Source organism: Penicillium angulare, assembly GCF_028827245.1.
Source record: "Penicillium angulare strain IBT 27051 chromosome Unknown utg000008l_segment0_segment0, whole genome shotgun sequence".
Lineage (NCBI taxonomy): Eukaryota > Fungi > Ascomycota > Eurotiomycetes > Eurotiales > Aspergillaceae > Penicillium > Penicillium angulare.
Window position 1 is genome coordinate 1027320 of NW_026623167.1, and position 13548 is coordinate 1040867.

At 45.0% G+C, this 13548-nt stretch overlaps 5 protein-coding genes across 5 annotated transcripts; 1 reads left to right on the top strand and 4 right to left on the bottom strand.

Annotated features, from left to right (window-relative positions):
* Nucleotides 1-186: 186 nt before the first annotated feature.
* Nucleotides 187-1578, bottom strand: N7478_011104 (aspartate aminotransferase family protein; the record flags this gene model as incomplete). The annotated part of the gene is made up of 1 exon (XM_056927318.1): nucleotides 187-1578. One exon carries the CDS (start codon nucleotides 1576-1578, stop codon nucleotides 187-189), a length of 1392 nt encoding a protein of 463 aa, XP_056774366.1.
* A 685-nt stretch (nucleotides 1579-2263) lies between these two features.
* On the bottom strand, nucleotides 2264-3467 carry N7478_011105 (fungal specific transcription factor domain-containing protein; the record flags this gene model as incomplete). The annotated part of the gene is made up of 2 exons (XM_056927319.1): nucleotides 2264-2870; nucleotides 3148-3467. The coding sequence occupies 2 exons, from the start codon at nucleotides 3465-3467 to the stop codon at nucleotides 2264-2266; spliced, it is 927 nt and encodes a 308-aa protein (XP_056774367.1).
* Nucleotides 3468-5886: 2419 nt separating this feature from the next.
* On the bottom strand, nucleotides 5887-6636 carry N7478_011106 (FKBP-type peptidyl-prolyl cis-trans isomerase; the record flags this gene model as incomplete). Its single annotated transcript, XM_056927320.1, has 6 exons — nucleotides 5887-5929; nucleotides 5985-6023; nucleotides 6120-6140; nucleotides 6195-6255; nucleotides 6368-6438; nucleotides 6506-6636. The coding sequence occupies 6 exons, from the start codon at nucleotides 6634-6636 to the stop codon at nucleotides 5887-5889; spliced, it is 366 nt and encodes a 121-aa protein (XP_056774368.1).
* Nucleotides 6637-7301: 665 nt separating this feature from the next.
* On the bottom strand, nucleotides 7302-9578 carry N7478_011107 (uncharacterized protein; the record flags this gene model as incomplete). The annotated part of the gene is made up of 15 exons (XM_056927321.1): nucleotides 7302-7465; nucleotides 7562-7681; nucleotides 7735-7809; nucleotides 7869-8008; nucleotides 8061-8148; nucleotides 8210-8263; nucleotides 8316-8370; nucleotides 8430-8614; nucleotides 8677-8714; nucleotides 8772-8837; nucleotides 8890-8967; nucleotides 9021-9067; nucleotides 9126-9153; nucleotides 9208-9301; nucleotides 9362-9578. The coding sequence occupies 15 exons, from the start codon at nucleotides 9576-9578 to the stop codon at nucleotides 7302-7304; spliced, it is 1449 nt and encodes a 482-aa protein (XP_056774369.1).
* A 2135-nt stretch (nucleotides 9579-11713) lies between these two features.
* On the top strand, nucleotides 11714-12274 carry N7478_011108 (uncharacterized protein; the record flags this gene model as incomplete). The annotated part of the gene is made up of 1 exon (XM_056927322.1): nucleotides 11714-12274. The coding sequence occupies one exon, from the start codon at nucleotides 11714-11716 to the stop codon at nucleotides 12272-12274; it is 561 nt and encodes a 186-aa protein (XP_056774370.1).
* Between the last annotated feature and the right edge of the window lie 1274 nt (nucleotides 12275-13548).

A 13548-nucleotide genomic window follows, 5' to 3' on the forward strand; every position in this document is an offset into this window, starting at 1 on the left:
TGAACCTTCAAATGTTTGAACCAAGGTTGGAAGTAGTACATCTAGAAAGAAAGCATGTGTGAATAAACATTCGTACAAATTAGTCAAGGCATTTGTAGCTATTCTTGCTCGTAAGAAATTATAGTGAATTTATCCAAGGAGCTCTAGCCAGAAATCCCGCGCTGACTGGGTCTATACCTCTGAGTCTCAGTGTCCACCACTCCCAAGGGTGCTCTCAAAAGCGCTTTCCAGAACCCTTAGCCCACGAAGGAGTTCTTCTTCAGTAATAGTAATCGGTGGCGCAATCCGGAAAACACCGCCAAAGCTCGAATGACTACTCAAATTAGCCCAAAGCCCCAACTCATACGCCCGATCAGCAATCTTCTTCGCAAGATTCAAATCAGAAACCTTTGTCTCACGGCAGCCCACAATCTCAACACCAGCCATAAGTCCCCGTCCCCTCACATCCCCAATACAAGCAAACTTCTCCTTCAACTTCCCCAATCCCGCATGCAGTAAATTCCCCATGGCCCGAGAATTCCCCACCAATCCATCCCTCTCCACAATCTCAAGAACCTTATCCCCAACAGCAGCAGGGAGCGGATCATTAACATGCGTCGTGTAGAAACAATAATCTCTCTCCACACAAACCTTCTCGATCCCAGCACTAGTAACAACAGCACTTAACGGTAGACCATTCCCAAGCGTTTTACTCAAAGTGAGAATATCAGGAGTCACCCTCTCATGAGCAATAGCCATTATATCTCCACATCGTCCCACTCCAGTCTGTGCCTCATCAACAATAAGAAGCATCCCCCTCTTCTCACATTGCTTCTTAAGTGCGCTCAGGTATCCCGATGGAAGAACATGCATCCCAGCCGAAGACTGTATACACTCAACTATACAAGCAGCCAACGATCCACAAGATTGCATATCGATCATAGACCAACCATACTCCATCTCACCCTCCCAATCATACGATCCGTCCTTCTTCCGAAAGATAGATCGATACCCATTTGGAGCAGGAAGCATAAGAGAGCCCGGCATAAGTGGACCTTGTCCCTTTCTCCCAAAATGATACTGTGCACCTAGTGCTTGGCCCGTAACACCATGCCAGCTAGCGCCTAATCCCACAATTTCGAACTTTCCAGTGTAAACCTTTGCCATTTTGATAGCTGCCTCGTTGCTTTCGCCACCTGTTGATAGGAAGAAGGCCTTATCTAGACCAGGCGGGAGGAGGTTGCAAAGTCGTTCTGCTAGTCTGATGACTGGGGGTGATATCATGCCTGAGAAGAGGTGGTCGAGGTGTTCTGCGTGTGTGGAGATCACTTTTACGATTTCGGGATGACCATGTCCTAGCAGGCAGGACATTTGGCCTGATGTCCAGTCGAGGATTTTGTGGCCTGTTGCGGTGTAGACGTAGAGGCCTTTGCTTCCGCAGATGACATCTTTATTGAATTTTGTGCCGTAGTTTAGAAGGTATTTTTCGCTTTTCTTTTGAAGCCCTTCGTTGTTTTGATCTTTGTATATAGTTGGGGGATCATCTGTTCTTTTTGAATTGGTGATCTGGGATTCGGTTTCGATGGTTGATGGTGCCATTGTTTGATTGCTTGTTTTCGGTGATATTTACGATTAAACGAAAAGGATGTTGTTTGGGAATGCAAGAAATAGATGCAAGATCAGGATCTCTTATGAAATTATTAAAGATTGGACCCCCCCTCTTTTTCTAGGAGTTTTGTTCGTCCTTATCTAATTCCAGAACGCTGTGTACTTTGCCGCGGGCCACGGAGGGAAGTATCCGCGGCGTGATACATGCCGATCGATGTGACATACTTTCATCTAGCCAGGCCCAATCGATATTTAGAGATAAATGTTTCAAGCACAACTATTTCGGTGTATTACCTGTGGATGTTATCAGAATAATATAGCACAAGAATGATAGCACTAAGGCAATGTCATTTAGTAGTCGACGCTACATTTCTAGCGAGAGCTCAGATAAATTTAGTTGTCATTACTTACGATCAGGGTAGTATGTAAATGCAGTGCAAAGATTCTGAATTGAGCAAATATTTTAGAGAAGAAACTGGAAAAAAAAAAGAAATTTGAGTTCAAAATTGAATTGAACTGAATTGTCATAACATCTACGGCCGGAGGGATTGTAAATTGAGCACATGCAGGTGATCAATTCATCCTTAGATCACCAATTGCCCCCACCGCAGCTCTATCCTGAGCAATTGAAACCTAGTATACCCGAACTTTGAAGGACATCCCAGTTCAAAGAAACTCACATACTACTCTGCAGAGTATCCCAAATGCTAGGAAATATATCATCCATAAAAGCCATATCAGTCATAAGAAATTGCCGAGACTCAAGACCAGGGCCTATCAAAGGGATGTCGGAAGGTAATACCGTTAAAAGCTTTTCAACAATCTCAGAGTGCTGTGCCAGACATATATCGGCCAAATCCCAGCCGTACTTCTCCTGGTGAGATTTGAGTGATGATAGGAAGTCATTTGCCATTTGTAAAGATGGGCTCTGAGCAAAGCCGCCGGGATTCTGCTCTGTTTCTAAAGCGCAGCGAATGAGGAAGGTAACCGTTGATGAGAATGTAAATGCTACTTCTGGGAGCCAGAAGTCTCCGAGTTGCGACTCCTCAAGTTCTTGTACGAATGTCACAATCTCTTCCGCACTCCGGCGTGCCTCAATGAGACTGTTTGATAACATTTCATTATCCGCATTCGTTTCTTGTCTTGCGCGGTCAAGCTCAATTCGTCGCAAGAGAAGTCTCACAGACAGAAATGAGAGTCGGAGGTTTGAGGCTCCGGGGATATGAAGGTTTATGCCCCGAGTTAAGATTTTTCGAACTTCTATTGGAACATTCTCAACCCACCTGTTGAGTTCATAGTCAAGGTTTCTTGTGGGACATTGGGTATTTATGCAATAAACGTATTCTAGACAGTAGCCTAGTACCTCGGTCAGACCTGCAAGTGATATGAATGTCGCATTTTCGTTCTCATCTTTCCCTGGTGCACAAATCCTATCTCTTGCAGGGAGAGGCACATCATATTGTGATCTTCGTATATGCGGAGGTGTTCCATAAGCAAGGCCCGACCTTCGGCATACCCATGTTAGTTCCAGTGATTTGTGTCTTTGAACATATAACTTACCAGCGATCATGAATCAATACCGACCACCAAACATTAATTCTCAAGCTCTTCTCTCCTTCGGGGATATCCCACGGAAGTGGATTGCGATTGAGTCCCATAGAGTGACAGAGGCTAACAGCCGAGCCCAGTTGAACACCATTACCAACCATCGATGTAGTAGGACGGCCACCGATGTTCAGAAGTATCGCAGTAATTGTTGGTATTCCAGGCGACAAGTGCAGCTCCGAGTATACTGTATCTGAGGCGAGATTCCAGATAAATCGGCTATCAGGACATCGTGTTTGCGATAATTTGGAATCGTATCTCCACAAAGAAAGCATGTGTGCATATAAGCAAGCTAGCAATGCGGGGGATATGCGATCTTTGGAATTGAGGTATTGTTTTCGGAATGCCGTTTCATCTAATAAAGGAAAACATGGGTGGACCTTCCTGAAATATCTGTGGACATCTCCAATTAGTAAATATACAGAAATGGGAGCTAATACAGACGAGAACTGACAGGTCAACCAATTGTTGTGCCCATGGCTCAATGAGCTTTTCGATAATTTCCAACTTTTGTGAACTTGGGCTGGTATTAGGAGCTATACCCAACGGCCGTTTCTGGACTTTGGTGAAGACGATAGGCGGCATTGAACCTCCCGCTCGAACTGACTGCACCGAGCGTATTCCTCGATTACCTGGAAAGCTTAAGAGATAGTCCGCCAAAACATGGGTATCATCCACTGCTGTCGGGCCCACAATGTGTGGGTTATCATTTTCAGCTTCTAGTGACAGCGGTGCGTCCAAAGAACTTTGAATTTCTGGCCACGTAGGACCTGGTGTAGTAATTGGTGTCCCATCTTCATTCAGGCAACCGTGTAGGGCGTCTATGGTCATAGATCGCTCTGAAATTGAATTTGGCAATCCATAAGGTGATGCCAAATTTGTATTTGCCGACAAGCTCGGAGAGTCTGATGGGCTATTGTGCTGTTCAGTTCTTCGAGATTTCCTCGGTGCAGTTTTGCGCGGCTTTTCGGGTGGGAATGAGCAGTCGGTACCGTGGATTCGACATTGTAAGCACGATGTGGATTGATTTTCTACCTTACAGCGTGATTTTCGTCGTCTGCAATGTGTACAAGCAGGTTTCATGTGGGACCTGTAAGGACGGTCTCCTCTGTTTGGCCTTTGGGTTTGGCCGTTCATGTTGAAAGGTGATGGAAGTTGCTGTTGATATTGCCCGCGGGGAACTTTTGAGCATAGTGGCCGCGGTCGATGATCTCCCCCGCATGATGGGCAGCATCCACCACTTTTGCTGACCTGTGCCTTATTGCCTGAATAGCGCCTTATCTGGGTTGATTTAGCCAATGGTATTGCATCTAATAAAGGGAATAATAACTAATTCTATTCGTTTCGAAACATCAAGAGAGTCTTTTTAAAGTCTCTTGACCGTTATCATCCAAACTCGGGTACTGTCTCAAACTGCATAGATCCCTCCAGAACTGCCTCGCTTCCTCATATGCCTCATCAATTTGACCTAGGCGCTGTCGAAGCAAAGCTTTCCATTCAACATCCATCACTGTAAATCCAAAGGAGGCTGAAACATACTCATACCAAATGGGGAAAATCGCAGCGTATTCCCGGTCAAGTATGCCAACCACCTTTCCGTCTTTGACCATTATAATTCCCAGATTGAGATCGCAATGGGTAAGCACATATGGCACACGTGTTGGAAAGCTCTTCCTCAACTTCTCTAAAACCCGCTCTGGAAGAATATGAAGATTAAGCGCCAGTGTATTCCAAAGTTCTTGGTCGAGGTGGAATGGTTCGCGTGGTTCGAGATCGAAAAATAGCAGTCCTGGATAACATGGACTGTGATCGATGCACTGTATAGAGCTTGACGCAACAGAACGAAGATGCTTTCGTACTTGACAACATGGCCGGCGATATTCAATTTTTCTTCTTTGGGTAAAGAAGGCGATGATTCTTCAAGTGTCTGTCCGTCTATAAGTTCACTCATAACAAAGTATCTGCCGCTGCGATCAACCCAATCTCGTAATACCTTCGGGACAGGGATGTCGGTATGAGCCGCCAGATACCGCAATATCTTGAGTTCGACTGTTGCTTTTGGGCCCTCATCTGGGCGATCTTTCAAGATCACATCCGGCCCGATGGACCGCCCCCCCCCCCCCCCCTCGACGCCCCGTAGAAGAGTTTGAGGTGGATTGTGTAGTCACACCTTGTCTTTTGGTCAAGTGTCCACCCGCATGCGTCACAACCTTTTTCGAGTGGTTCATCCATTGTGGGCAGCTTCTAGAAGGACGCGAAGTGAGCAACATATGAGCTTTGATTTGAGTAAAGTAGGAGGAGAAAGGAAGAGAGAATGGAAGCCTCAGGCTGTTCAAGCGGAGGTCCTTGCTCAGTCACGATCTTGCATACGGATTATGATTAGACTAACCGCCATTCACTGGTCATTGGTAGTTTACAGATATTTCGAAATCACCAATTTTCTGTACTTATACACAACTCCTCTGCCTATTTTCCATCAGGATAACACAAAGAAAAACCACTTACTTCGCGCCATAGTAAGTAGTATCTCTTAGTATCTCTCAGAAATTACATTGCTTGGAACAAATTAAAGATTTATATTTCTAAGGTATCTTAGCAGTGGCTGATTTATATTTCCACGAGAAATCTCAGGCGAGGGAATTTTCTGGATGATATTGCGTGATTTTACTTGAATTCTAGGATTGTCGTTGCCATTTAAGCAGCAGCCTTGTCGTTGACCTTCAGAAGCTCGACCTCGCTATGAAAGGTTAGTTAGTCAAGAATCAATATCATCTGTGAATCGTAATTCTTACAAGATCAAAGTTGAGCCGGCGGGAATTTTGCCCATTGCCCTATGCGGAAGAATTGTTAGACATGTTGATCAATAGATCAACGGGTATCCCCGAGATATCTATCTGATCATTTCAGACATCCTTGATTTGACTTACTTGTCTCCGTATGCGTAGTCGCTGAAAATTGTCAGTAATGGCTCAGTGTCTTGTGGTTCGACTGGTTTCACTCACGGGGTAATAGTCAAGGTAGCCTTCTCACCCAGAGACATCTCCATGACACCTTCATCCCAGCCTAATTGATTGGCATTAGCAAAGAGATACGAATTGGAACGCAGGAGTTCATCCGATCATCAAACATGGACCGTTTTCGAGATGATTAGACGCTCGAGGGAAGAGAGCTTTACCCTTGATGACTTGTCCAGTACCAATCAGAACTTCCAGAGGGCCACGGCCAGGGGTTCTGGAGCTGTCGAACCTAGTCCCATTGGTTAGTATCATTCGACCCATATAAGAGGTGGGTTGGCCAATGTAAAATAGCATACTGTTTGCCCTGGAAGCCCTTGCTCGCCTTCTTGGCATCGTAGAGCCAGCCGGTGTAGTGGATCGAGACCTTGTCGCCTTCGACAGGTGCGACGCCCTTACCGCGGGTAATGATCTTTCGTTGGACCCCCATATTGAATCTTGTTGTTGGTGTGATTTGAAATAAGGATTGAGATATCAAAGACAAGACAAGATGGATTGAAGAACAAGAAGCAAGCATCCATGCGTATTTTTTTCTGGAAGGTGGGGTAACCGGGTGGGCGGTTCTGTAATCGCGGGATTAATTACCAGTTCAGATGTATTCAAATTTCATCACCAAAATTACATCTCACTTCAGCCTCAACAGCTTCAACTTCGAGAATCTTGGAAACTGCTCATCGGCCCGCCCCTTATTCATGTGGACTGACCCAAACTCCGGAAACCTCCATCCATGTGTACGGTATACAGCGCAAAGCGGGCGGGCCCTCAGGTGGTGATGGAGATTTTTATAGGACGCCGACGCGCCCGAGCTAGCAGATGTGCATAAAAATACAACAACCCCTGCTAAGCGCTACTAGTAACAGACGATGGCGCGTGTTGCCTTATCATATGCATATCCCATTGATTCCGCATATATCCTATCATTTACCGGGGAAGATTATAGAAAATAGGCACAAATGTTGAAATAGCTAAATAAGAAGTTTCATTCGTCCTCCACTACCCCTTCAGTCTTCTTGATAATTAAGATCTAGTATGTATACGTATGCGATTCCATTAATCCAAGCTCTTGTTGGCTTGCAATTCATAACATTGGAGATTTCACTCCTTATTCACCTCAGCTCCAGAGACAACAGCCTCTTTCGCGTTCGAATTCGTTGAACCCGTCTCTTCATCACTGCGTTGGTTATACGTTTCGTCGTTTTTGCTGTTTTCAAGTGGCACATGGCTGTTAATGACCAGCCAAGTAGGAAATACAGCAAGTCCTGTCAAATCAAATTAGCATTTGATTTTTCCAAGATTCAAATCATGGAATTAATTGGCGAAAGAACGCGACGCCTAATGATATCGGTTTTACTTACCCAAAAGAATGGTGTTGACTGCAAGAGGAACTCTTCCTCCGTACCAATCACGGGTATTGATTCCATATGAAACTGCCTGAGCAAAGCTCTCCTGGCCACGGAGAATTCCGGACAAACGAGCTAATGCCCATTAGTAAAAGTTTTCACGCGGAAGAAAATATGGTAAAACTCACATAATTCCGAAATGTTATCTGTCATGGTTGAAAGAAGATAGTACAGCCAGTTTTGCAACGCTTGTTGAGAGAATTCTGCGATATCATTAGAACACTTCGACGTGAATCGCTGGATTTTGGATTGAGTGACTCACGCCAGAGGAGAATTACAAACATGCCCTTCACGAAGCCCTTGTCAGACCAGTCAAGTGAGGGTGGGTTAGAGGTGTATTGCTCTTGAATAACCCATCCGTAAACCCATGCAATAATGTGGAGCAAAATGACATAGTAGAAACTATACAGGTCATTAGAGTCAATTTGGTAACTGATATGGAAAATCCTTTTACCTGTAGGTGATTCGACTCCTGACTGCCAGTTTCTGGTAGTCCAAGAAGCGGCTGATAATCCATGATGAAACAAGGGCGGCAAGGTAGCCTAGACCGGAAATGTTAGCTCAAGCTTGCCTTTGGAAGTGGTGAAGTAAGTTCAAACATACTGACTAGCCCAATAAGAGCTCGGGCTCGCACTCCGAAATAGTATGTCTCAAAGTCTGCATAATAATGTTAGCTCGATTCACAAAAAAGGGGTTGATGCGTCCATACTTCCGGTGTACTGATTGAAATAGGCCGCCCAGAAGACAGGCAAAAGGAGGAGAATCTAGGTGAAGTCAGGTGGCTATTCAAAATGTGGAAGAAGGTTGAAGATTGAAAACTTACATCCTTTCGGCGAGTTACTTTCCACAATTCAACCATTTCGGCCTTCCATGAGTCCTGTCGGACAACTCGAACGGAACTTCCGTCGCTACGTTGCACATTTTCAGGCCGAGTGAGAAAGATAGCAAGCGGTACGGCTAAACACTGCAGGGCGACAAAGATAAGGTAGGTTTCTATATTGAACCATTCTTGGTGAGTTGACCATCGCAAATTGTCACATGCCAGATGGTATCGTCTGTGAATGACCTACCTGATCCAACCTTTCCTTTGCTCTCTGAAACTGAAGAGCTGGGTAAGTGTCAGCAAGTCATAATCCCAACATCTTGGATGATGATTTTCACATACTGGTTAAGCCCCAGGACGATAGCGCTTCCCAAGAGAGGTCCGCCGGTACGGAACCAAAGCCAGATACTAGATATTGTCAGGACACAACCCAATGACCCATATTGAGACCTAAACCTACTTCATATACTGTCCTCTTTTAGATGGCTCGGGATATCCGAGCGCCACGGCACCTTCAGATGCCCAGAAAAGACCCGCCCTGCAATAGTCAATATTTCCATCTTCAAGATTCAGCTGTCTTTTGAAACTTACGACAAGCCACAGGCGACTGCACCAACGAGGACAAACCACACATTTCCCTGTTATCTACCTGTCAGTTTTTGCATGCTTCATTTCAAATGTTCAGTGAGTATTCACATAGCGATTATTTGTGTATAGCGCAGCTCTGCAAAGAAATTAGCTTGCTATACCAAACAAGGGGGATTCTAGGGGGTCGCACGAGTAAACGGGATATCCAACGGCACCAAGGACTAAGGTCCAGTTCATACCGATGCGATTCGCAATCGGACCTCCAAAAACACAGAGAAATCCCACTAAAGGTCGCAAGTCAGCATCATGTTTGGGGGACGCGTATAATGGGTCTTAGCGCATACTCAGACCAAAAACCAAAGCATTTGCAGCATTGATTAAAAACGGTGATTCAGCGCCACCGGCACCGAGCGAGTTCATCGCATTCCACAATCCTGGCGCGAGAAATCCAACGCCACCGATAATAAAGGCGTTGAACAAGGTTGTTCGATACCAAACGCGCTTGGTGTTCTGGATCGGCTCATTTTCGGAGGATGCCGAAGCCGAGATCGGTTCAGCCATGGCTTAAGTAGTAAGAACTCAAAAAGCCTAAATAATCCCAGACGTTCACCAAAGAACGAGGTTTTTGAAGAGTTATGCTAAGGGTAAAATCTCAGACTACGTCGGAGGTTTTAAACTTTTTTCTTCTTCTTCCAAATCTTCCGCTCGTAGCTTTTCATCCACATGAAAAATGGCGTGCTCATTGACATGAAGAGATAATGGCGCTAATGAAGCAGGGTAACGCAAAGTGCCAGAACAATGGGATCCACATATCCCGCTAAGCAAGGGGGTCCACCAATTATGTTCTCTTTACTTGCATGGCCCCCCCACGTTATTCCTCTTTCGCTGTCAATTATCTGGCTCTCCGTATACTCAGCGCGGCCTAGATCCGACGCTAAAGTGTCCGGGGTCATGGACCCGAGATGGCGAGCCATAGCCAAGACTTTAGTTGATTAACCGATTTTTCCAAGCAAATTTTTGACACTTTCGCCCTGCATTTGTCTCCACGGTTCACGAATAATGTTATAAAGCTACTTAATAGACAGTGCAACTGTCTGAATATGAGTGAAGATTTGGGGGTTTCGGAGTCTCTAGTGCATGTCATACTAATTAGGAGGGAAATATACGTCGCATTCAAGTTCTTCCTTCAGAAAGGTTCGTTTATAATATGAGCTATATCAATAGATATAAATTTAATGCCACTGGTGGACTTCCACCAAGCAAAAGACAGGAAGCCTCGGTCAAGTCCCATGTCCCAAAGCTCCCCTCCGATAAGAGTATTCTTTGTGTTGCGGGCAGCGCAGTAGTGTTCTAGAGTATTCACTCTAATAATGAGGACTTCCGTAAATGAGTCGTATCAGCAGTGAAAACCGAGGGCGGGGTTTTGCCACAGACCAATTTCGTGTTTGAAAGAGCAGGGATCAATGAGAGAGATGAAGAGATTTAAATTATCGCCAGATGGCGATTAAAGTTTGACGGAATCAAGATTGTCATCGACTGCAGATTACAGGCCGGAGGCATGATCACGATGTAGATCAATATGAATTTGAACACCAGCCTCAGCACGACTCGAATGATACAGATAAGATCCCAACCTGAGCTGTGATTCAAGTTCCGAAAACGCGTGGTGTAATGTTCTATAAGGATTTGAAACTGTTAGTGATCTTAATATTACTAGATATACTATTTAATAGGAATAGGTAGAGATGATATACTGTCCGCTACTAATCAAAATTCAAGGGTTACAGGTCTTCATCGCTATAACACCGCTAAAATTCGACCGGCCCAAAACTAGAAAGGATTGGAAGCTGCATACTTTCAATGGCTTAATATTAAGATGTTATTATATTTCAAATATCAGGAGCATTATCATAGGATCTCTCCTGATGGGTGAAGTTTGCGCGCGGGTTCTATAAAAGAACCACATCTCTGGTACTATAGAGCTTCTGCCTCTTCATGCTCTCCGACTCGGAGTCGATGCACTGGCAGATAGTATTAGCATCAATGTTTCTCTTACGGCCCTCGAAATAGGAGTCTTGTTTTCCGCTCGTGTGTTTCGCGGCCGGGAACGTGAATATTTTAGGTATTGGATATTTATCTTTGAACCTGTTCGATTGCACCTGGGCAGTCCCAAAAGTTCTAAATTTGACATGAGGGTCCACCGTCCACGCGCCTAGCCTTACATGTTGATTATTTATGAAAGGTATATTTGTTCCAGATTTCGGGCGGTATATCTCTAAGACTTACTCTTCATATCGGCTGCCATGTAATTGCAGTCGCACGCATATTCTGCATCGGATGGTCTTTTCGGGGAAAATATCATCCAGTATGTCCAATCAAGATATAGGCCGTCAGTTATGCATATTTGGTGTTTCCCAGTGAGTGGGAAACAACAGTGTTTCTTTCAATCACGTGTTTTCGTCTAAAAATTCGAATCCTCAGAGGCTCCTGGAGATGTTCGACGGCAAAAACTTCATCAGACGCGTCTGGTCGTCAATAGACCCACAAGGCCCGCCACGTGCAAAATGCCCCTAAAACACCCGATCCCCGATCCCTACTTTCATCTACAATAAGATTTTAACCTCTAGTACAAATAAAACTTAGTTTTCACCTTCTTGAGTCTTGACCATAATTCTTGAATCATCTACTCGACGGGGATGGTCGCCTCCTTTCTTCGCCGAGTCATCCCCGCGCGAGTCGCAAACAACGGCTCCCAACAGCGCGACCATCACGCCAACGAGCGCACATTTCTGTCATGGACACGCGCAGGCCTCGGATTCGCGGCCATGGCTCTCGCCCTGGACCGTCTCGAAGCAATTGATCGAGTTTTGTGTTCAAAATTCGGATTAGGGCCCATTGATCCCGCCCATGCGCAGCAAAACCAACCACAAGTCCCTGCGGGAATCAGTCAGGGTAATCGTGCTGATGACTCTAGCGGCATAGCTGCTCTAAATCTGGCTCCAGCCCTAGCTCCATCGACACAGGCGTCATCTGGCTCTTTGGTGCCTGGAATCCCTGCTTCAAGACTTTGTCAGATTCTTGGGGTTTGGTGTTTGGGATATGGTTTTTTTCGATACTGGTCTATGAGACGATACCTGCTTGTGGGAAAATTTGTTCCTGCATTTTGGGGGCCAGTATTCATGACATGTGGTAGTTTTGGAGCGTTCGTGGCCTTGGGACTGCAAGTTGACCGAAGGGCATTTTTGGTGAATATTTGAATGACTTGAGTTATTCTTCTTGCGGTTTCTTTGCTTTTTGCCCTCCTGGGTACTATGTACGATTAATGTGGTTGAGAAAGAGCTGCAATCACTTGGCAGATAAAGATTCGGTATAGATATAGACTTTCATAAACCAATAGACTATTTGAACAGACATATGAATACACGGTGTATAGCACTGGATAATACCAGGACTAGGCTTCGTACAATATTCCCCTGAATTGAAATGAATTTGCTCAACATTGCAACTGATTGGAAACAATTAGAGTCTTCGTGGAACTCGGCAAGATTAAGATGCGGATAGTAATTCGGTGAGGGCCTCGTGTGGCGGATGGGCTACTGGCGGGATATGGCTAAAAATAACCATCAACAAGGAAATGGACCATAGGGGCATTGGAATTGAATTTGAAGAAAGAGGCGCATAGACTGCATTATTATATATATTAAATAATTGTCATCAGCAGCCGGCAGGAAATATCCGGAATCGGCGTGCAAATCAAGACCCGATGGCCCACTAACCGCCTGGGTTGAGACGCTTGGTCGGCAAGCATAGCATCATTTTTCCAAGGTCGCAAATGTTCAGTGTGCAAGCTACGTCATAAAGAAGGTCCCCGGCCACAAAGTATCAAGCAGAGTATTCTCATGTCGGCAAGACAGGCAAATACTGGATCGAAGGTGAAAGGAGCCGAAGGAAGATTGTCTAAAAAGCATTCTGGACGAGATGGAAATCAAGAACTTGAAACCAAGGGTGAAATCATAGGCACCTGAACAATATAATTAAAATGACCTAGAATCTGGGGTTGATATATTCGGATGGATCGGCACTAAGAAGCGATTGAATGTTGGAAGAAATGGCACTGGACTGGACAGGTGGAGTAGCGAGCTCGCCTAAGTGTCGGGAACCCCTGGACAACTTTCGATCTGTGGAGCTGTGGGGGTCAGGGATATAAGAACGGAATTCCTCGCATGTTCAATTTAAAAGACACGGGGTACAATAAGATCAAAAAAATAAAACTTTATTCCCTGCTAATAGGTCTTTTACCAGCCGTGGCACATGTGGATGCTCGCGTCTCCCCGGAAAATGATTCGCCTCTTTTTAGCATCTTTATCAATAACACGCTAGTATGTGCTGAAATCTCTAATTACATTGAGAAGATAACTAAATTATCGACATTAACCTCAATCAGGGTGGATCTGTGGAGAGTACGCCGTCATATCTACTACTCTTAAAACAGCAAACATAAAAGGAGGCTCTGAATGGTTGCTCCTTCCTT